This window comes from Pezoporus flaviventris, unplaced genomic scaffold, assembly GCF_033815535.1.
Source record: "Pezoporus flaviventris isolate CSIRO_AGI_PZ_B2104156 unplaced genomic scaffold, CSIRO_AGI_Pfla_v1 ptg000046l, whole genome shotgun sequence".
NCBI lineage: Eukaryota > Metazoa > Chordata > Aves > Psittaciformes > Psittacidae > Pezoporus > Pezoporus flaviventris.
The window spans coordinates 3,269,891-3,291,608 of record NW_026892594.1 but is presented as its reverse complement, the minus strand read 5'-3'; the positions used below and the strand labels follow the sequence as shown (position 1 = coordinate 3,291,608).

At 45.2% G+C, this 21,718-nt stretch overlaps 1 protein-coding gene and 1 long non-coding RNA gene across 5 annotated transcripts in view; one reads left to right on the top strand and one right to left on the bottom strand.

Annotated features, from left to right (window-relative positions):
* LOC133276801 (uncharacterized) overlaps positions 1-21,718 on the bottom strand; it is a 459,153-nt gene that overhangs the window by 226,812 nt on the left and 210,623 nt on the right. The window lies entirely within an intron of this gene.
* The window catches only part of MKLN1 (muskelin 1), a 109,833-nt gene that overhangs the window by 19,352 nt on the left and 68,763 nt on the right, over positions 1-21,718 (top strand). For 2 of the 4 annotated variants that reach the window (XM_061467966.1, XM_061467967.1), the window contains exons 3-6: positions 6,945-7,087; positions 8,469-8,557; positions 15,136-15,245; positions 19,027-19,219. In XM_061467966.1, the coding sequence (XP_061323950.1) occupies positions 6,945-7,087; positions 8,469-8,557; positions 15,136-15,245; positions 19,027-19,219 (535 nt within the window). Of the gene's footprint in view, positions 1-6,944; positions 7,088-8,468; positions 8,558-15,135; positions 15,246-19,023; positions 19,220-21,718 lie in introns of those variants that run through there. The other 2 variants (XM_061467968.1, XM_061467969.1) reach the window with 2 other exon arrangements.

The window sequence follows — 21,718 nt, the reverse complement described above, 5'->3', positions numbered from 1 at the left end:
TAGAGTGGTGGACTCCTGTACAAACCACGTGAGCTTGTTAGAGATGTCTTCCAACAGGTTTCACAGAATCATAGAATGGGTTGGAAAGGACCTTAAGATCATCCAGTTCCAATCCCCTGCCATGGGTAGGAACACCTCATGCTAGACTGTGTTGCCAAAGGCTTTGTCCAACCTAGCCTTGAACACTGCCAGGGATGGAGCATTTACCACTTCTTTGGGCAGCCTACTGCAGTTCCTGATGAAGAGTCCCTCTTCAGACACTGGAAGCTGCTCTGAGGTCTCCACGCAGCCTTCTCTTCTCCAGGCTGAACAGCCCCAACTTCCTCAGCCTGTCTCCATACAGGAGGTGCTCCAGCCCCTGATCATCCTTGTGGCCTCCTCTGGACTTGTTCCAACAGCTCCATGTCCTTATGTTGAAGACACCAGAACTGCACACACTGCTTCAAGTGGGGTCTCATGAGAGCAGAGCAGAGTGTATGTGTATTGGTCATAGCCTGAATGAAGATGCTTTTGCAGAGCTATTGAGTCCAACCCTTGAGAAATGGGCACTGCGCCACATACTGAGCAAGTCATTGAAACCAAGCTTTAGGGTAGAGATGAATTAACATTATCATATGTATCTACCTGTGTATCTCAGATCAACCTACATATGTATATGTGTGTATGTGAGGTGTCCAGATTTGAGGTCCTTTCATCAGACTTGCAAAATGTTCCTCTTTGTAATGGTGACTGAGATTTTGCAAGACAATAGTTGAGTTTTATTAAGTGTTAAAAGACAAAGCCAACAGAAAACCTGCCTGCCTGAGTGGAAAATGCTGAATTCCTCCTGCCTCAGCCTCTGTCTCCAGCAGTGAGAATATGAAGTGCTGTGTCGTTGCTCATGAATTCAGCAAACCCAGTCCTGAGCTCTGAGTGTGATGGTGTATTTGCAGTGTCTCCAATGTGTACTTCAGCTCATTCTTGTGCTTCTAACCTGAGAGTTTAATTATTCATGTAAAGCATTTCTTTACAGTGTAAACTTCTCTGTTGAAAAGTTAACTGAAAGAGGGATCAGGGAGTTGCAGTTTATAAAGTGTGGTGTGCAGAGAATGCAGTTGTTTTTAATGTGTACAGAGTTCCAAACTGTGTTGCCTCACAGTTCACAAAAGAACTTCAGTTTTGGGTGCATTTTGCTCAAAGCAGCGAGTGTTTGCACCTTGACCATTGAAAAACTGCCACATTTTAATGTAGGTTAAACTTTATGCAGGTTTTCTGCTTCCTCATTCTTGCAGATGCTGATGTTCTTAAAGTGGATTCTTAGCTTGGGAATCTTTGGTTGAAATAGTGGGGATTGAATTGTAATTGAACTGCTGAGTGCGCCCTCAGCAAGTTTGCCGATGACACTGAGCTGTGTGGTTCTGTTGATCCGCTGGAGGGAAGGAATGCCATCCAGAGGGACCTCGACACGCTTGTGAGGTGGGCTGATGCCAACCTCATGAGGTTTAACCATGCCAAGTGCAAGGTCCTACACCTGGGTCGGAGCAATCCCAGGCACAGCTACAGGTTGGGCAGAGAAGAGATTCAGAGCAGCCCAAGGAGAAGGACTTGGGGGTGCTGGTCCATCAGAAAATGAACATGAGCTGGCTTCAGTGTGCGCTCGCAGCCCAGAAAGCAACCGTATCCTGGGCCGCATCCAAAGGAGCGTGACCAGCAGGTCGAAGGAGGTGATCCTGCTCCTCTGCTCTGCTCTCGTGAGACCTCACCTGGAGCATTGTGTGCAGTTCTGGTGTCCTCAACATAAAAAGGACATGGAACTGTTGGAACAAGTCCAGAGGAGGCCACGAGGATGATCAGGGGACTGGAGCACCTCCTGTATGAAGACAGGCTGAGGAAGTTGGGGCTGTTCAGGCTGGAGAAGAGAAGGCTGCGTGGAGACCTCCGAGCAGCCTTCCAGTATCTGAAGGGGGCCTATAGGGATGGTGGGGAGGGACTCTTCATTAGGGACTGTAGTGACAGGACAAGGGGTGATGGGTTCAAACTGAAACAGAGGAAGTTTAGATTGGATATAAGGAGGAAATTCTTTCCTGTGAGGGTGGTGAGGCACTGGAATGGGTTGCCCAGGGAGGTTGTGAATGCTCCATCCCTGGTGGTGTTCAAGGGCAGGTTGGGCAAAGCATTGGGTGATATGGTTTAGTGTGAGGTGTCCCTGCCCATGGCAGGGGTTTGGAAGTGGATGATCTTAAGGCCCTTTCCAGCCCTAACTATTCTATGGTTCTATGTAAGTGTGGTTGAGAAGTTGGGAAATGAGCTGCTTTGTTAGAGGTTGGCTACATCCAGGGGTCTGATCTGTGCACGTAACTTTTACTCCCCAGAGTAAACATGTTTTTTTCTATGGAACACGGCGGTTCAAAGTGTTTTATAGTTCGGGTGTTGGCATCAGAACTGTTCACTTTTGTGGTGACACAAAACAAGTGGGTGGCTTTAACAGTCCAGGACAGGAAGTGAACTAAAACTTGGGCTAATAAAGTGCTCCTTGTTCCCAGCTGTGTTGGCTGACCTGTGGGCTAAGACACAACACGAGGACTAGTGTCAGTGGTGCTCACTGGAACCTCTGCAGCCATCGTTGCTGCTGTTTGACCCATCAGTGTCTCACCTTCGTGGAAGGGTTTAGTAATTCCCTGCTGAGGGGTAGGTGCTGTGCTGGCTTAGAGGTAAAAATACTAGGTTGATGAGAAAGTGAACAAGAGCCGGCTTCAGTGTGAGCTCGCAGCCCAGATACAGACCATGTGTTGGGCTGCATCAAAAGGAGCGTGACCAGCAGGTCATGGAGGTGATCCTGCCCCTCTACTCTTCTCTGTGAAACCCCACTTGTAGCACTGTGTACAGTTCTGGTGTCCTCAACATAAAGAGGACATGGAACTGTTGGAACAAGTCCAGAGGAGGCCATGAGGATGGTAAGAAGGCTGTGTGGAGACCTCAGAGCAGCTTCCAGTGTCTGAAGGGGGCTACAAGGATGCTGGAAAGAGACTCTTCATCAGGGACTGTAGCAATAGGACAAGGGGTGATGGGTTCGAACTGAAACAGGGGAAGTTCAGGTTAGATAAAAGGAACAAGTTCTTTACTGTGAGTGTGCTGAAGCCCTGGAAGAGGTTGCCCAGGGAAATGGTAAATGCTCCATCCCTGTTGGTGTTCAAGGCCAGGTTGGACAGAGCCTTGGGTGACATGGTTTAGTGTGAGGTGTCCATGCCCATGATAGGGGGTTGGAACTGGATGATCTTAAGGTCCTTTCCAACCCATTCTATGGTAAGTGAGTCCCTGAACGTTGATTTATTCCCTTCCTGAGTGAAACCTTCCAGGCACCTTGTCTTTTAGAGCATTCCCTTGCTGGGATGAGCACAAATCAGAAGGACATAGGAAAGAATCTGAGAATGTGTTCAGTAGCTCAACAAAGGCACATGCTTGGCAGTAAATGTGGCAGAGTCCCTATTAAACCCCTTTGAAAAGGGAAGGGAACTGGAAGTGGAAGTCTGGCCACTTGAAATGCTGCCATGTGACTATATTTAGCAAAGGGTTTCCCTAACTTTATGGGTATGGGAGAGTTAAATAATTCCTGTGGCCCTGAAAGCCACCGGTTGGTTATGAATGAGTGCCAGGGATAAGAAAAAGAGATGACAGCTGCTTTTCTGTTTATTAAACTAGATATCTTTCTCCAGTCAAAAATAGAATGACCCAGAAACTATATATTTAATAACAAACCTGTTATGTAGTAACCTATTCAGGCAGAAGAGGGCTGATGGGTCTATTTATAAACTAGTTCTAGGCTTACATAGGAAGTGTGAAGCTGGTAACGCTGCAGACCTGTCATAAATGCTTATCCTGGTGGCTCCAGTGATGGTCTGACTTGGAAGACTGAACACAGAACAGCACTGAACTTCCCTGGGTGGCTTGATTAATACTGTGGTGAACAAAAGGGGCTTCATTACAAAGGCAGCGGGTAGGTTTGTGCAGCAGCCCCAGTTATTTTGTTGGTTTGTGGTTTTATCTTTACATTCAATACAAGTTTCACTCCTCCCTAATTAATTATGTGAGCAGAACAGAGAATGAATAGAATTCAGTGTGACTTTAATTGCACTTGCAGCTTGCAAGGTGCAGTTTGAAGTCTGAACCAGTCTGTTTGATGTGGAGATGTAAGTTCTGCCCAGTTGAAGAGCGTATGTCTAAAGTTAGTGGCACTGTTCAAACAACTGGTTTCAGTTCTGCATCTGAGAAGACCAGTTTTCCTTCTCTTGATTTACATCCTGCTGTGTCAATGGTATCAGGAACTAATTTAAAGTCCATTAATAAAACTTACACTCTGTTGTGTGATGCAGAAGCACTGCACATGGTTGTCATCAAATAGTAGCACATACTAGAGCTTCATATGAGCTTGCAGTTGGCTGCAGCTGCCTGTGTGACAGGGCTGGATTTGCTTGTTGGTGTTGGGGTGTGTACCCTAACAAGCTGTTAAGGTGCCATACATGACTTGCTCTGCTCTTTGGGCACCTTCACTTCCCAATGTGTTTAATCATAAAGCAGAAGTTTTACTCTCCTAATGTTTTGTAGCATCTTTGTAAGTGTTGTAATTTGCGGCTGAGGTTTTAGTGCAGTTACTCCCATTCGTGTCTGTGCCAGGCTTCTAATGAGCAAACACTTCAGCTGATAAGTCTGGGTTTTTAGAATGCTTCATGACTACTGGGCAATGAAACATACTGATGTTGCTTATAGAAATAGGATGGAAGAGTGTCAAATAGCTTGGGGTATGTCTGAAATATCTAGACTTGTTCTCTCCAGGTTGAGTAAATCACTTGATTTTATGTACACTGGTATCACATCTTTCAGAGCTATAGAGAATAGTCTGACACATGTAAAAGCCTGGTAGCAGTCCAGAAATCTCCACGCAGCCAGCTGTTTGCAGCTCTTGAGGCAATATATAGCACAGAATGACAGACTGGTTTGTATTGGAAGGGACCTTAAAGCTCAGCCAGTTCCAACCCCTGCCATGGGCAGGGACACCTTCCACTAGAGCAGCTTGCTCCAAGCCCCTGTGCCCAACCTGGCCTTGAACACTGCCAGGGATGGGGCAGCCACAGCTTCTCTGGGCAACCTGTGCCAGCGCCTCAGCACCCTCACAGGGAAGAGCTTCTGCCTAAGAGCTCAGCTCAGTCTCCCCTCTGGCAGGTTAAAGCCATTCCCCTTGGCCTGTCCCTACAGGCCCTTGTCCCAAGCCCCTCTCCAGCTTTCCTGCAGCCCCTTTAGGCACTGGAGCTGCTCTCAGGTCTCCCCTTCAGGAGCCTTCTCTTCTCCGGGCTGACCCAGCCCAGCTCTCTCAGCCTGGCTCCAGAGCAGAGCTGCTCCAGCCCTCGCAGCATCTCCATTTCCTCCTCTGCACCCGCTCCAGCAGCTCCACGTCCCTCTTGTGCTGCTGCCCCAGAGCTGGATCAGGACTGCAGGGGGGGTCTCCCCAGATTGCAGCAGAGGGGCAGGATCCCCTCCTTGAGCTGCTGCTCACGCTCTGTGCGTTCAGCTTGATGGAGCAGTTTAGGACAAGCAGATTGATGCCCATGGCACTTTTTGCTAGTTTCTTCTCAGGAACCACAGAAAGCATCTGCGTGCATGCAGATCCCCTAGTTAATGTAGATAAAAGACTGAAAATCCCATATCGTGTCTGGTTTGGCAGTGCTGCTGCTTGGAGGAAAGGGCCACCAGCAGTGCCTGCAGTGAGAGGTGTCCTGCCAGGCTTGATCTGCTTGTGCTGTGCCCTTATCACAGGGTTTTGTAACAAAATCCAGCAGGATGAGTAACTGTGATTCTGCACTTGGCCTCCTTTCGCTGTTGTGTCCTTTCTCAGAAGTCAGGCAAGAGAATTAAACACACTGTTTGCAGGTGTAAAACTCGATGTATTCTGCAAACCAGGCTGTCTCCAGGCTCCTTCCAAGACCTGGTTTGTAGGGGGAAGTTAAATAAACCTGATGCTTGGTGCTTCCTGATGAATGGTGCAGGTGCTTCTCTACGCAGCCTTTTCCAGTGGAACAGAGCTTTTCTTCCATCAGTGCTGGTGAAGCTGATAGCTGGGACCTGAAATTATCTGACTGTTTATGCACTGGGGGGCGGTGGACGTTTGGTTAAGGGGGGAGTAAATGTTCACAAGGGAGAACATCATCATAGAATCCCAGACTGGTTTGGGTTGGAAGGGGCTTTAAAGATCCAACTCCCTGCCACGGGCAGGAACGCCTTCCACTAGAGCAGGTTGCTCCAAGCCCTGTCCAACCTGGCCTTGACCACTGCCAAGGATGGGGCAGCCACAGCTTCTCTGGGCAACTTCTTCCTTACAGTAAAAAACTTTTTCCAGGCATCATTCCATGTCTAAAGCCCCTTTCTTGTCTGTTAAGTGCTTGGGTATATTTGCTATGGTTAATGAGCAGTTAGTTCCTAGACTGGCCCCACATCAAGCTTGGTCTGTGTTCAGTGGTTAAATAGTGTCAGCCCAGAGAGGAAAAAGTAATTTGATGTTCTCTTAGCATGTGGAACATACTGTATTTATCTAATTGTGTATTCAGTTTAGGTTTCATTTCAGGCTGGAGTGGGCGTTTGAATCATCACTCTGTGTAGTTTGATCCTATTTGCCAGATTTCAGGAAGTCTTGCATCCAACTTGAAGGAATGTATGTAAGCCCTGAATAGAAATGCTATTTTGTAGGTATAGGTGGTTCAAGCAAATCTTTTTCCTGGATAAACTGCTTTTAAAGTAATATTCCTAAAAAACCCCTTTGTTTAATCCCAAGAGAAAATATGATAATGGGGAGGAATCACCATAGCTTTCATTCTGTGGCTCTGGAAACTGAGTGTTTGAAGGCTGTAATGCTTCTCCCTCAGTGTGTTTTGCAGCCTTGACTTTACTATTAAAACTCACTGTTCTCTCTTCCACAGTATTTGATTCTGAAACTTGAAAGACCTGCCATAGTCCAGAGCATCACATTTGGCAAATACGAGAAAACACATGTCTGCAATTTAAAGAAGTTTAAAGTCTTTGGTGGAATGAATGAGGAAAATATGACAGATCTCTTATCCAGGTAAGATGGGATTTTGTCAGCTGTGAGAATCATAAAGGCTGGACCAAAAGGTTTTTTCCCTTCACACCTCAGCAGACACATAGCTCACTGTGTAATAGAGCTGTGGTTGTGATCCTGCAGTTAGTTATCCTTGTGTTTATGGGCAGGTCAGAGAGCAGCAATCCCCAACACTTGCTCCAGGAAGCCTTCCTTATCCTGCTCTAACCACAGAGGATTTGTGGAGAGCAAATTCTTGGAGACTTGGAAGAGCTGAGAGCAGGGTATGATGTTGCTGGGTTGTGATTCTTTTCTTCTGTGTGCTTCAGGCGCAAGAGAAATGATTCCTCAGGTGTGGGTAACTTAAAGTAGCTTTTAAAAGCCTGAAAAACCTGCTTATGTCAAGAACCTCATTGCAGCTGAGAGGGCCTGAACTAGTCAGCTGCTCTGCCTGTCTTCTAATGGGTAAATACATTAAATAAGCAGATGGAAAAGCTGTGTTTTCCTGTGTTTAGTTTGATAGCTGCACTGATAGGGGCCTAAAGAAAATACCTTTTGGTTATTCCAGATATCCAGAGCTGAGGAGTTGCTAATGTAAATTGACAAAGGCCTTCTTGAGGAGAAGAAAAAGGAATCATATTGAAATGTCTTAGGAATACAGGAGAAATGAATAGCAAGAAGCAGTCTATTTTTGGAGGCCAACAGAAGGAAAGTCCACCTCCAGGGAACGTATGGGTGTACATCATCTGTAGTCGAGTGGAATAGCCATGGAAAAATATAAGTTCTTTGTTGCAGGAGTCCTTCAAGACCACATGGAAACTAGGCACAACCCTTCCCACCCTTTTGCCCTCTTTAGATAGCCCAGCCTTGCAGTTTGACTTCATTGCTGCTAGAATAGTGATTTTTGAGACCTAATGTCATGTCACTTGTACTGAAGTTGAATACAAATCCATATTTTGGGTCCTGCACTTGTATCTTCAGTAAAAATCCTTAAGCTTTTTGATAAATGACACTAAATATTTGATGTTTTTAGAAAGTAGAGCCCATCAATGGCTCACAAAGCGCTTTGGTGGTGTGGTAACAGAGAGCTGATCTATCCCCCCTCTTGACAACGTGGTTGAGGCAGATCCCTTCCTGAAGTCATAGGGTGACAGGCACAGATGAGCAGCATTGATCCTGTGTCAGTGCCCTCCTAAACCCACTCCCCAGTGCTCAGGGGATAGAAGGAGGTGGAGATGTCCCAGGGAGATAAAAGGTGGTGGAGAGGAATCCAGGCATTGGTCCAGCATGCATACTTATGATTCATAGTAACGTGAACCATTTCAGGCATGACCTAGATTGCATTTATTAGCTAGTTCTAAAATACAAGGTAAGATTTAGTAACCTTATTTATTTTTTCCCACAGTGGCTTAAAGAATGATTATAACAAAGAAACATTCACCTTGAAGCATAAAATTGATGAACAGATGTTCCCCTGTCGATTCATTAAGATAGGTAAATGCATTTTTTCAGCATTCTGAGTAGAAATTAATCTCTTCTTATACTTGTGCCGATCTTGGCACTTGTGACTTCATTGTACTCAGGCAAAGTATCCACAAGAGCTGTTCCATTTCATGATCTTTTAGGCTGGTTAGATGGGAACCTAGTGAAGTCCTGTTAATAAGAAATAACAGCTTCATAATATAAGTCCTGGGGAATGAAAGTGAAATACAGTCATTGTCAGAAACAGAGCTGTTGAGTCAACTAGTTGCTGGAGAAGCTGTTTCTGTCCTACTAGAAATTGCTATCTAGAGCTTTAAATAAATCATAAAATACTGGTACAAGTGGCAGCCCTAGAGCTTGAAACAGGTTGAACTCTTACTCTCAGACACTCTCACAACACATAGAGCAACAGCAAAAGCCTTCCTTGTTCTCTTCCTAGTACTCTAATAGTTATGTCTAATCTGTGACTAAAGATGACATCCGGGGCAAAGAAATGCTGTCTAGTGTTGTTTCTCTGGTGGAGCTGATGAAGGCAGGTTGCTGTGACCTGTGATGGGAGCGGGTAGGGAGCTCTCTTCTTTGCTTCACGCAGTCCAGCGAGAACAAGAGCCTTACAGTGACCATCAGTGGATTTAATCCAAGAATTTAGAGCATTTCAGCTGTTTGTAGCTTCATAAAGTTATCTTGCCCTTCCTATACTGAGATAGTAAAATAATGACTGGTTTTAAACTGGCTGTTTAAGGTTAAAAATGGAGCAAAGAGGTAGCTGCTGAAAAATGAGATGTGTTGACTCATTTAGATGAATTGAGGAATGTTCTGAAGCTTTGAGTAATTCCTTTGCCAAGACTTGGATGATAGTGGCTGTGCAGGGGCTCCCCTCAGAGCCCTCTGCTCGTGTCTCTGCATGGCTTTCTGCATCTCCTCTCATGTTTGCTTGTGGAATTGAAAGCTTCAGGCTGGGAATCAAGCAGTTGTGTTTGTGCCATGGACAGTGGTGTTTCCGTTCTTAGAAGAGTAGAGGAATCGGTTGTGCATTGGGCTTGTTTTTGGCTGTTACTTTTGGAAGCATCCGTAACACTTGGCTTTGGGAAACCTCAAGAGGTGCAGAGTAATGGAGTTAAAGGTTGACTGCAGCAGGAAAGTTGATTTGTGGAGCTTTCTGCTTTAGGTTTTTAGGAAATGTTATTTTTCACTGGCTAGAAACCAGCAAGTAGTTACTAGAGGGCTAAAGGGGTGGATGGAAAGATGGAATGATTACCAGCTACTTGTCTGGATGTGTGAATCCTATCCAGCAAAACGGGTTGTGATGTTATGAAGTGTTAGCAGCAAGTTGAAACATGCGAGGAAAGTGAAATGCTGGTTAATTTCTACTACTAGAGTTTTATTTTCTCTGACGTGACATGAGTAATATTAATAGTTAGGTGGCTTGTTCTGTTGGGAAGTGGTTCCACACATAGCAATAGGGATTGAGGCCTGGTTGGACAGGGCTGGGAGCAACCTGCTCTACTGGAAGGTATCCCTGCCCATGGCAGGGGGTTGGAACTGGATGAGTTTTAAGGTCCCTTCCAATCCAAACCAGTCTGGGATTCTGTTTTATATATATTAACATCGTTTTTATATCTGAAGGGGGCTACAAGGATGGTGGAGAGGGACTCTTCATCAGGGACTGTAGTGATAGGACAAGAGGTGATGGGTTCAAACTGAAACAGGGGAAGTTCAGGCTGGAGATAAGGAAGAAGTTCTTTACTGTGAGGGTGGTGAGGCACTGTCATGGGTTGCCCAGAGAAGTTGTGAATGCTCCATCCCTGTTGGTGTTCAAGGCCAGGTTGGACAGAGCCTTGGGTGACATGGTCTAATTGAAATGGTCTAATGGTAAGGTGTCCCTGTCCATGGCAGGGAGTGGAAATGAATGATCTTAAGGTCCTTTCCAACCCAAACCATTCTGTGATTCTATGATGTATATACATAAAACTCAAAAAAGATTTGTATTTAACTGTCACTTGCTTACTAGTTATAATTTGAGATGCCTTCTCCTTTCTAGTTATACCGATAGCCTTGTGTTTCTTGACACTGTCTCCTATGAAGAAATCCCTGTGCTAGGACAGAAATGAGAATCTCTTCCCTAATAAAAGCTTAATAAAGCCTCCAGCTGATGGGTAGTTTGCTCCTGAAGTTCTGAGGGTGTTCTTTGCTGTGACACAACTGCAAACCCAAGTTACGAAATGGTGTTATTTTTCAGAGACACAGCTTGACTGTGTTTTGGGTTTGTTAGAATTTCCAAGCTCCTAGCCAAAGGAGCTCACAAATGTGCACCACCGTGCTATGTTCCTGGTCATGCTGCCAGGACACAGGAGGCCAAAATCTGCCCTTTTGGACTTGCAGAGACTGACACGGCTGAAGTTGCTGCTGTTAGTGAGATTTGTGTATTTGGGGGAGGCATTATAGTGAGTTCTGCAGCAACTTCCATCAGGCATTTGCTTTCTCATTCCACAGCTAAGCATCCTGTTAATAACACAGTGGTGAGGTTGATGTGGGGGGGTAAGGCAGGAGGAACAAGATGTGAGAAAGCTCAGTGGGGATGTTACTGCTCCCTCCAAGTGCCTGAGAGAAGGATGGAGCCAGGAGGGGCTGGGCTCTGCTCCCAAGGAACAAGGGATGGGACAAGAGGAAACGGCCTCAAGCTGCACCAGGGCAGGTTTAGATGGAGCTGAGGAACAATTCCTGCCCCAGAGGGTGCTCAGGCATTGGAACAGGCTGCCCAGGGCAGGGCTGCAGTCACCGTCCCTGCAAGTGTTCACACAGCGTGGAGACGAGGCCTCAGTGCTGTGGGTTAGTGGTGGCCGTGGCTGTGCTGGGAATGGTTGGACTGGATGAGCTTAAAGGGCTTTTTCTTTAAAGATGTTTTCCAGCCCAGTTGATTCTATGATTCTATTATTTTATGTGTGAGAGGGGAAAATACTTCCTACTCCTACAAGTTCAGTTGCTCTCGTTGTAGAGAAAGTTTGAGATTCAGAGAAAGCAGAAGAAATAACTTCTCACTCTGTCAAGAAAAGACTTAACACTTCTTTGACTTAAATTAGTTCAACTTCAGCTCCTGTTGCTGTGCAGGCTTTTGTCCTCCTTGACAAGGCAGTTGTGCATTTCATGTCACACCTCATCTAAGAACTTAGGAGGGGGAAGAAGATACGTATCCAAACAAAATACTAGAGAATAATCATTTTAATGCCTTTGAGCTTTGTTTTTGCCTCTGCTTTTGTGGTTACTCAGCGTAAAGCTTTTTCTTTGTAGCGTGTCCTTGAAAGCACCAAGTGTTGTAAAGGCTGATTTGCCATGAAGGATCTTGAAGAACTGCTGGTGTAATTCTCATGCCAGTTTGTTACTAGCATGGGAGTTACTAACAAGGCTTCAAGATTTTGAAGCTTAGGGGTGATAGAAATGAGCCAGACTTTATTTATGGGTGTTCCCAGTGTTTTTATGCACATAATTTGTTTGTCTGTCTACGGCCTGGAGAGGAGGGACACAGAAATTACCTTGAGAGAGGTATTTGAAATGTTTCTACTGTGTTTAATGCCTCTGCTACTGTTTTCTCTAGTACATAGACTTGCCATCCTTGCACCCAGGATCTTACATTGCTGTTACCTCCAAACTCTGTGCAGCGATAGCGATGAGATTTGTGTGTCACACTGACAAGTAATGCTTATCACTGTCTGTGTGACTGTTGCTACTTCCTTGCTGCACTTACTGTTTCCCCCTTCCAGGTCAGAGTTAGATGTGCTCTAAAAGGAGATGTGTCAAATGGACACCTGAGAAAAAGGCAGAGGATCCGGGGATCAGGGAGTAGCATCAGAAATGAGGAGATGATGCAGCAAAACACTTCATCTTTCCTAATTGGTATAGAAACCACTTTGCAGTTTCAACCCTTCTGCTCTGTCGCTGTTCTTACTCCTATGGAGTGGTTGTAAAAAGATCAGCTTCAGTTTTCTGTGCTTTACAGCACCGGGGAAGAACTTATTTTGTGTTCCCTGTGTAACTTAAGGACTATTTAAGGTTTTCCTTAAAGTGGGTAATGGCACAACAAAAATCCTGATGTTAAAATCGCCGTTTCTGGTGTTTTGTTTCCTTAATGTGAACAGAACTGTTGAAAGTGCTGAGTTAACTGGCGAGAGAAGTGTTAGCAAGTTGATGGCTTTGCGTGGTACTGGTGATAGCAGTGGTGCTAGCTGCCCAGGATTCTGGTGCACATCCCCAGGATGTCTTTCATGTCATGTTTGGTTACCAAGAAGGTGAATTGTAAAGTTTTCCTGGGAGAAGCTCGTGTAAGTTCTGTGACAAACTGTTGAAAAGGAATCCCAGACTGGTTTGGGTTGGAAGGGACTTTAAAGCTCCTCCAGTTCCAACCCCTGCCACAGGCAGGGACACCTTCCACTAGAGCAGCTTGCTCCAAGCCCCTGTCTCCAACCTGGCCTTGAACACTGCCAGGGATGGGGCAGCCACAGCTTCTCTGGGCACCCTGGGCCAGCGCCTCAGCACCCTCACAGGGAAGAGCTTCTGCCTAAGAGCTCAGCTCAGTCTCCCCTCTGGCAGGTTCAAGCCATTCCCCTTGGCCTGTCCGTACATGCTCCTATAAAAAGCCCCTCTTCAGCTTTCTTGTTGGCCCCTTTAGGCACTGGAAGATGGACATTTCTTTGTGTTTTTCTGGAATACAGTGGGAAAGCAGTAATACTTAGCTTTAGTTTTTCACCCAGTAAACTCAGTGTTACGAAATTACCCTCAGGTTCACCATCAGGAAGTTGATGGCCTTAGTCCATTTGAGGTGGTCTGTGGTTTGGTGCAGTGTTTTGGTGCAATGAGCTGATGGATAGACTTTGATTCTTTATATCTGACCAAATACCAACTTTAACTTCAGTTTGGTCTTGGTCTGTGTGTTCAGGGTGAGGACAGATCAAAGGTGTTAACCCTTCCATGTGGTGTTTTGTCAGTCTGCTGCATTAATAGGTGGAATACCCCAGATTAAGCTGTTTTGTGGTATTAAGGTCCCTTATTGGCAGCACTCATCTTGTGCAGGGGATAGAACTAAGCAGGAAAGAGGTTTCTTGGGCAGAGCATCTGCCATATGAACAGCAGATAAGTGACTTCTGGTTGTTCTGACCAGTTCATTTCTCTCCTGGTTCCGCACACATGCATCCACTGGGGATGCTCTGAAAGCAGCTCACTCTGCGCTGAACAGCCAAGCAGAAAACTGCTTGAACGGGATGATTTGAGAGCTCTAACACATAAAGTGCCTACTTAGGGGTAATAAAATCAGTTAAGAGTCCTATATTCAGAATCTCTTTGGCTCTTTTCTAAGAATCTCTTCCCTTGATGACTGTTCCCAGAAATTGTCATGAGTCTTTAGCAATAGGGTTGTAGAAAAACCCTTTAAAATAGAGAAAATCATGTGTTTGAACATATGCTTTGTGCCCAGGCGCATTGCAGGAAGTCGTAGATGTTGCTTGCTTGAAGTATAAATACTTAAGAACCTTGAAGAGCTGAGGAACAACTTTAAGGGCCATGTTGGGTTTTATTTCCTCAAGGAGTAGGTCAGAAAACCCCTTAATTCACCAAGTCAATCTCCGTGGTATTTTGTGGTGGTTTGAAAGTCACAAGGAATTTCCCTGTTGTAAAAATAGCTTTGGTGGAAGGGAGGAGGTAGTGGATTCCATGCTGTTGCTGGGAACTCCTCATTTGCCTCTAATACTATCTTTTTCCTGTTTATTAGCTCCAGTCAGCTAAAAAGGAAACAGAAGTATCTGAAACGAAAGCACTTGGTTTCGCTGCAGTTTGAAGGAGTTGGAGTTGCTTCAACAAGCAGAATCAAGCCTTAACCTGCAGCTTAATCAATAAATGAGTGCAAGACTGTAGGTGCTCACAACAGAGGGGGGGAGAAGCCTTAGGTGAGAGGCTGCAGCCTCTGTTTCATGGGTCAGTGAATAACATTTGTTCCAGCATGTAGATAAAACATGAGCCTAAAAGCTGCCCAGATTTAAGCCTTTTTTAAGTAAAAAGAGGAGTAGATGTAGTTTCTAAATAGAAAACTGACAGTTTTCCCTCCCTCCCTCCTCCACAACTTGCAGATGTTACTAATTCTGTCCCATTGAAACTACCCAAGCTTCTTGTCTTCACCATTAGGGGAAATAATTGTTGCTGACAAATGGGGAAATAAATGTACTGTGAGGAGCAAATACTGTCTCTAGTGTGCTTGTGATTCTCATCCATGTCAAAGCTTGTTGCCTCTTTGAGCTGGTTTAAATGATAGGATTTTTGCTCTTTTTGCTTGAAGTGAGCTTCTGCTTTGCAATGATCTGCCGTGTTAATGCTGCTTGGCACAGGTTGCTTGAAATGACAGCTTGAACATGATGTATTTGGTAATTCTCCTCAGCTTGCTTAAAGGAGCTAGAATTTATGTCAAATCAGAAATACTGAGTTTTGTGTGTAACCTGTAAAATCATTCTGTTTGAAATAGTACTGTGTATATAGCCTATGATGAGATTAACACAGTGGTGCTTTGATGTTTATGCATCCTTTTTTTCTCCTTTTCCTCTTTTCTCCAGTTCCACTCTTATCCTGGGGACCTAGCTTCAATTTTAGTATCTGGTATGTTGAACTTAATGGCATTGATGATCCAGATGTGGTCCAGCCGTGCCTCAACTGGTACAGCAAGGTAGGCCTCCATTTTAGATGCCTGTTTGAACATGTGTGCTCTTAGAATCTTGTGAAACTTCTTTTACTGGGATTGCTTGACCTTTTCATTCCTTGGAATATCAGCTCTTGAAACGACAAACATGCATTGTTGCAACTCAAGCCACATGGCTGAGGTTTTGACTCAGGGCGAATCCTGTATCTGCTTAAACCCAACAAAACACACCCCAAAACCACCACCAAAAATCCCTCCACCCCCCCCTCCCCCATACACATCACAAGAAAGACAAAAGAAAGACTGAGTCAAAGGGGACTATATGGGTAAAACAGCACTTGTATTGGAAGGGAAATGAATGTTAGCAAACCCACATTCCATTTCTCCCTCTTCTTGCCTTTTGATTACTCATTCTTTTACCATACCAGCCCTTCTGTAGAGCTATATGTGAGCCTAGAGCCTCTTGGATCCCATATGCAGCTTTTGTTACAGGGTAGAAAAATGAGCTTGTTCTAAAGAGAATCACTTAATGTCTTTCCTGTTGCAGCTCCTTGTACTTCCAGTGTTTCCCTCTTAGTGTCTTCTTGCTGAATACCCTGGAACAGAGGGGAGCTGATGCCACTGGCCTGTGGGATGAGCTGATTTATGCCATTTGTCACTTTGATAGACAGAAAGTTCAAAGGGTTCTAAACATGAGTTGTATAAACTGTATGTAACTGAGTACAACAGATGCCTCTCCTGTGGGAGGGAAGTGCACATTGAGAACCAGAATTCATTTTGCTGCTGCTTTTTATGCATAGATTTTTCTGGACCAGTTCAATGAAATTCATATTGTGTTGCAGAGATTCCCTTCCCCATTAGAGTAATAGTGAGGAGTGGAGCAGCATCTCTGTGCTTCCAGAAAGAAGAACTTAAAAGGGGACAAAGATTGTGCCTTGTAATACTGGGACTCCCTCACCAGTTATAGTGCTGCCAGTATGTTAAAGAAACCCTGTGGCCTCTGCTGCTCATAACAGCATCACAAGCTGCTTCATGGAGGATCTAAAACCACCACTGACAGCCTCAGTGGATGTTGTAGCTGCTTCATGATTAAAGTGATACTGATGGTCCTTAGTCTTCTGGTTACTGATGTCCAGTTCTGAAAGGTCCAGTTGCTGATGGTTTTCTGTGCTTCTTTCTGCTGCCTCAGCACGTGGTGGTGTCTCTGGCATCTTTACCAGATGCTGCAACCAGGAAGCTCTGATTTTTGCTTTTGTTGCTTTTTGCTCAGAAACCATCTGATGATGATGATATCACCATCTGGTTTGTTCCCCCTTATCCCATGGACTTGACACTTCTTGTGGTCAGCATATATGTAGTGACGACTTCTTCAAGGGGTGCCACCATTGTTCTTCTAAAGCTTTGAGCCCTAAAGCAGCAAGGCAGAGACTTAGTCATGATTGTTTGGGCTCTACTAGAATCGGTTGCCAAGTTTGTGGTGGTGAGAGTATGTCTCACTGGTGTTCTCCTCTCTCACAGCCCTGTTGCTGGATCCATATAGGGAGGATCTGTGTTGACCCATGTTTGGGGAAAGGTTGACCTGTTTCTTCCACTTCTTTGAGCTGGTGTGAATATTTTTTTGTTGGAAGTCTCAAAAGCTTTGAAATCCAGTAATCCTTTACTGCCTGAGCCATCAGACTGGAATAATGTTCTACATGAAGTTGCCTGTCCTTTTGTGTGCTTTCACCAACAAAACACTCCCATTAAGAGAGGAGTAGAGTTGGGGATAACAGATGCGGACTCAAAAAAGCAAGCACAGTCCTCATTCTCTAGGGCTCCCCTACTCCACTCCCTCCCTGCTGCTTTGCCCTTGCTGTCCAGCTCAGCCTACTGCCTCCTGAAGCCTCACCACTCTGCTTTTACTAAGAGTGGATATACTTTAGCAACTAAATGGCAGTTAAGTAATGGCTATAACTCTGATGCTGAACACTTAAATATTTCTACTAGTTTATTTGACAGTGTTAATATCTTAGGCTCATGTTCTCATTACATTTTTAACCATAGGAATTATTTACAGCTTCAAATCAAAGCTATTATTTGGGTTGTCATCTCTGACAGCGCTTAAAAAAGAGCCTTTTTTATACTTCTTGTACACCTTTTTTGCATTAAAATAAGCTTTTTACATTCAGCTTTTGAAGTATTACTCTGGTGTCACTGAAATAAAAACTTTATTATTGCATTGAGTGGCCAACCTGTATCCAACAGTCATTTTGTGTTTTATAAACCCGCTCTGTCAGTCACGAGAGGCTCAATGGAAATATGCCCAGGTCTGAGTTTTGTCTCGTGTCTAAACTGAAGGAGCTGAAATGCAGAAGCCGGTTATTCCTGGTGTGCAGCAAATCCTTTTGCTTGCTATCCCTTTGAGCAGCAAAGAATCTGTGGTGGTTTTGGCCTGGAATGATGTGAACTTTTGCTTAAAGACAGCATCTAAAGTATCTCTTAAGAAGAAAAAAGAAGTTGTTGTTTTCAAGTTGTGCTGCAAAACTCTGCTTTAGCTTTAGTATTCCTTTGCCACAGTCTTGCATTTTTATCAGTGCATGTCCTTGGCCTTTTTTGTGTGGGCTGGGAGCCGCTTATCTAAAAATGCATGGTTCTGACTGTTTGCAGCTGTGAAATACGGATGGATTAAGACCTAAAAATACAGCACATGGCCGTGTTTCTTTTTAGCTGCTTCAGTGTATGAGGTTCCTGCTATTCAGACCACTAATTTTTGGTGCATGTCAGTGTTAGTCCCAGGTTTTCAGGAAGATGGTATTCGTTTAAATACCATAAACTTCACCTGGAGCAGTGAGGTCTGTTTAGGAGCAAAATCTTGTCTGTAACTTCATTAGTTTTATGGATGCTTAAAGTTACATTTGCTTTGTACCACGGTAGGTGTGTGTTACAGATGGAATTGGGATTATTTATCTTCATGTCCTGCTTAAACCACGACACTTTAATGCTTTAGCATTTAGGTTGGAGGAGTCTATGTAAAATAAGTGGCTCTGCTCCTTATCAGCTTAAAAATCTGTTACTTATAGTTAGCAGCTTTGAAAACACAGTGGATGTTTGGTGTGTTAAAGCACAAGCTGCCGCTCTTACACAGTTTACTCTCCTCTCACGTTTCTGTGCCTGGATGTTTGACCCAGCGTGGGTTTCTCACCCCTTCCCACAGCTGAGTGGGAAATGGGCAGCTTTGAATCATCCATGGTGTGAAAGCAAAGGCTCTGCTTCAAGATGCAGGGGGGGGGGGATATTCGGAAGGTAACGCTTTGGCGTGCACGTCAGTCGGTGCTGCCATCGATCCGAAAGCCGCAGGATTTGAGGGCAGGAGCGCTGGTCATTCCAAGTATTCTTGTTTCTCATGTTTAGCTTTTTCTTCCTTCTGCTTCTCGAAAAGCTGTGACCTACTTTTCCAAATTATTTTGTTATGTAAGAGTCATACAATCAACTTACGTAACGCTGAGAGCAAAGGCTTTTTCCTGCTCTGCACTTTGTGTAGGCCTCGAGCAGCGGATGGTGGGGAGGTGATGGTCACTCCAGAGATCTGGGGCACTGTGGCTCTTGCCTCCTGTGCTTATTAAATGGGATGGTACCACCTTGTACAACTTGTGTACGCTGTTGGCAAGTAAATCCCTGCACAGCTTATGTCTTTCACACAGCGTTCCTCCAAGCTTGTGAGCAATTTATGAGCAGCATCTATAAGCTTCTGTCTCCAGGCATGTTCCCAGGTACAGTGGTGGTAAAAGACAAATCTACATGTCTCATAGGTTTTCTTGTGTTCCAGTAGTACCGTGAACAGGAAGCCATTCGCCTTTGCCTAAAGCATTTTCGTCAGCACAACTACACGGAGGCTTTCGAGTCGCTGCAGAAGAAAACCAAGATTGCTCTGGAGCACCCCATGTTGACAGACCTGCATGACAAGCTGGTGTTGAAGGGAGACTTCGATGCTTGTGAAGAGCTCATAGAGAAAGCTGTGAATGGTAAGAGAACCAGAGGGGTCTGGTATGTTAAGCAGAAACAGCATTGAGGTGTTACTGCTTTGAATGTTGATGGACTTAGTACTTCCACTGCATGTCTTAATGAAGAAGGGATGGACTTCTTCACCGTTAGGAGTAAGACGCACTCTTAGGAGGGTGTCTCTTTCCATGGCAGGGGAGTTGGAACCTGATGCTCTCTAAGACTCCTTCCAACCCAAACCATTCTATGATTAGTAGTAATATAGTCCCTGTGCTGTTTCATATCTAGCATGGTGTACTGTCAGCTTTTGGACTCGTATGTGTATGAGGAAGGCTAAAAACTCAGCCGATGAAATGTCTCATCACTGCTACTTTTGGAGTCTCGTTCCCCCAGAGATGATAACGTGGTGCACTTGAGGTGAAAATGAACTCTACATGTAAGTGTATGGCAAGCTGAAGGAGGGCCTAACTGTCACAAAAGCCACTGGAGTGGTGAGCAGGGAAGCCTAAGACTTCTCAGTAGTGATTTGTGCCATGGTTTCTGGTTAGCGCTTATAACCTAGTTGGTGTTTCAGCAGTTTTCAGTGTTTGGATGAGGGTGCTGCCTTTGCTTATGTGGAAAACAGTCCTTGGAGAACGGTGTAGTTGTTACAGTGACTGGAGGCAGAGCTTGTTTTCCCTGCAGAACAGGAGCTTGGCAGAAGGTTTCATTGGAACTTCTATTAATTTTTTACTTGGAAGCTTTCAGCTCGGAAGCACCATGTGTAAACACCTCTCAGCTCCTAAAATGGGGGATAGGGACTTTCTGTTGATGGAGTGGGATACAGAAAGAGGTGGGCTGTTGCACTGAAGTATGTCTCCCAAGAGCTGTGCAGTGGTTTTGGATCACGGTCTGATAAAACAGAGGTGCTCTTGGCTGTGGTGCAGTTGCTCTTTGTGGCATAAGGAGAGAGCTTTGTGTCTGATGCCACTGGAGTTAGGGGCTTAGTGGACCAATTCCTTGGATGCTGGCACCAGAGGTGTTTCTTCTAATTCTGGGCTAATCAGTCATTTTGTGATACCTTTTGGGTAAATGCCAACATAGGTGCTGGACTCCATCAGTGTGGTTTGTATCACTGAAGTTGGAAGTTATTCTTGAGATCTGATAGAAAAGAGAGCCCGACAGTCAAGGTTTGTCTGCTATGAAAATCCACCATCTTCTTCTGAATAAGCTCCATCCCTGGCAGTGTTCAAGGCCAGGTTGGACACAGGGGCTTGGAGCAAGCTGCTCTAGTGGAAGGTGTCCCTGCCCGTGGCAGGGGTTTGGAACTGGCTGAGTGTTAAGGTCCCTTCTAACACAAAGCATTCTATGATACTGTGCATAAGCTATTCCACTAAGCACAGTGTCATGGAGTTTACTGCAACAGGTCATCAAAACCTGCAGTAAATGGCTTTCTACAGATTTGGCCCAAGGTTTCTTGACTCTGTAGATAAAACAGCTGGGCTCTGCCTTACCCTGAGCTCCCTGAGCAGCTACAAGCACTGAGACAGAGAGCTGCCAGCGTTCATCCTGCCCTCCTGAGACAGCGCAGCGGTGTCGGCTGGGCCAGCAGCGTGAGCAGCTTCCTGCAGTGCAGCAGCTTTTTGGAGCTGGCAGCCTCCTCCCGAGGCTTGCAGGATGAGAGGGAAGCAGGGAGGGCTGGCTGGCTGCTCCTGCCTCTGCAGTGGTTCCCAAAGACAGGACTGCCTGGGGGGAGCTGATGAGCCCACCAACATGAGGCAGGATCTGCTGCGAGCCAGAGCGGTACCGTGTGCTGATGGAGATGATTTTATCAGTGTCTGATGCCTTGGCTGGGGCTTAATCTTGTCAGTGCCTAGAGGCTGTCCTCTTTCTACTTCAGTGCAAGCTGTAGTAGGAACTATTTCTTGAATGAAATGGCACTAGACGCATGCTGAAAAGGTTCCCTTAAAAATGGACTTTTATTTTCTTGGCCACTAATGAAGCGGATGTTTGTGCCCTGATTTTTTTGTGCTGTTACATGTTGATTTCTTTTATTACTCAATATTTAACATGCGGCATTTCTTCTATCCAGCAGTTTTCCCCTAGGATTTGAGGTGTTTGTTTCCCATTCTGTGTTGGGAGCGGGATTGCTGTCTGCAGTGCTCAGCTTTTCCATTTGTGGAAGTGCTGGCAAAGGACTTGGCAGGTAGAAAACCTCCTGCAGTGGAAGGTGTCCCTGCCTGTGACAGGGGTTTGGAACTGAGTGAGCTTTAAAGTCCCTTCCAACCCAACCCAGTCTGGGATTCCATGATTTCTAATAACAGACCGTGGATAACATAGCAGGAGAGTCTTCAGGTAGCATCGTTCTGTGTTGTCACTGCTTCTGAGGGACAGAATAATATGCATGAGGATGTTTATATGGCTTCCTTTTAACATGGCACTGGGCTGGATGAAGTTTAAAGGTCAGTGCATGCATCTGCTGTTGCTCTGTTGGTCATCCTGAATGGGTCTTGCTTGTGGTTGACTACATGAACCTTCCCCCA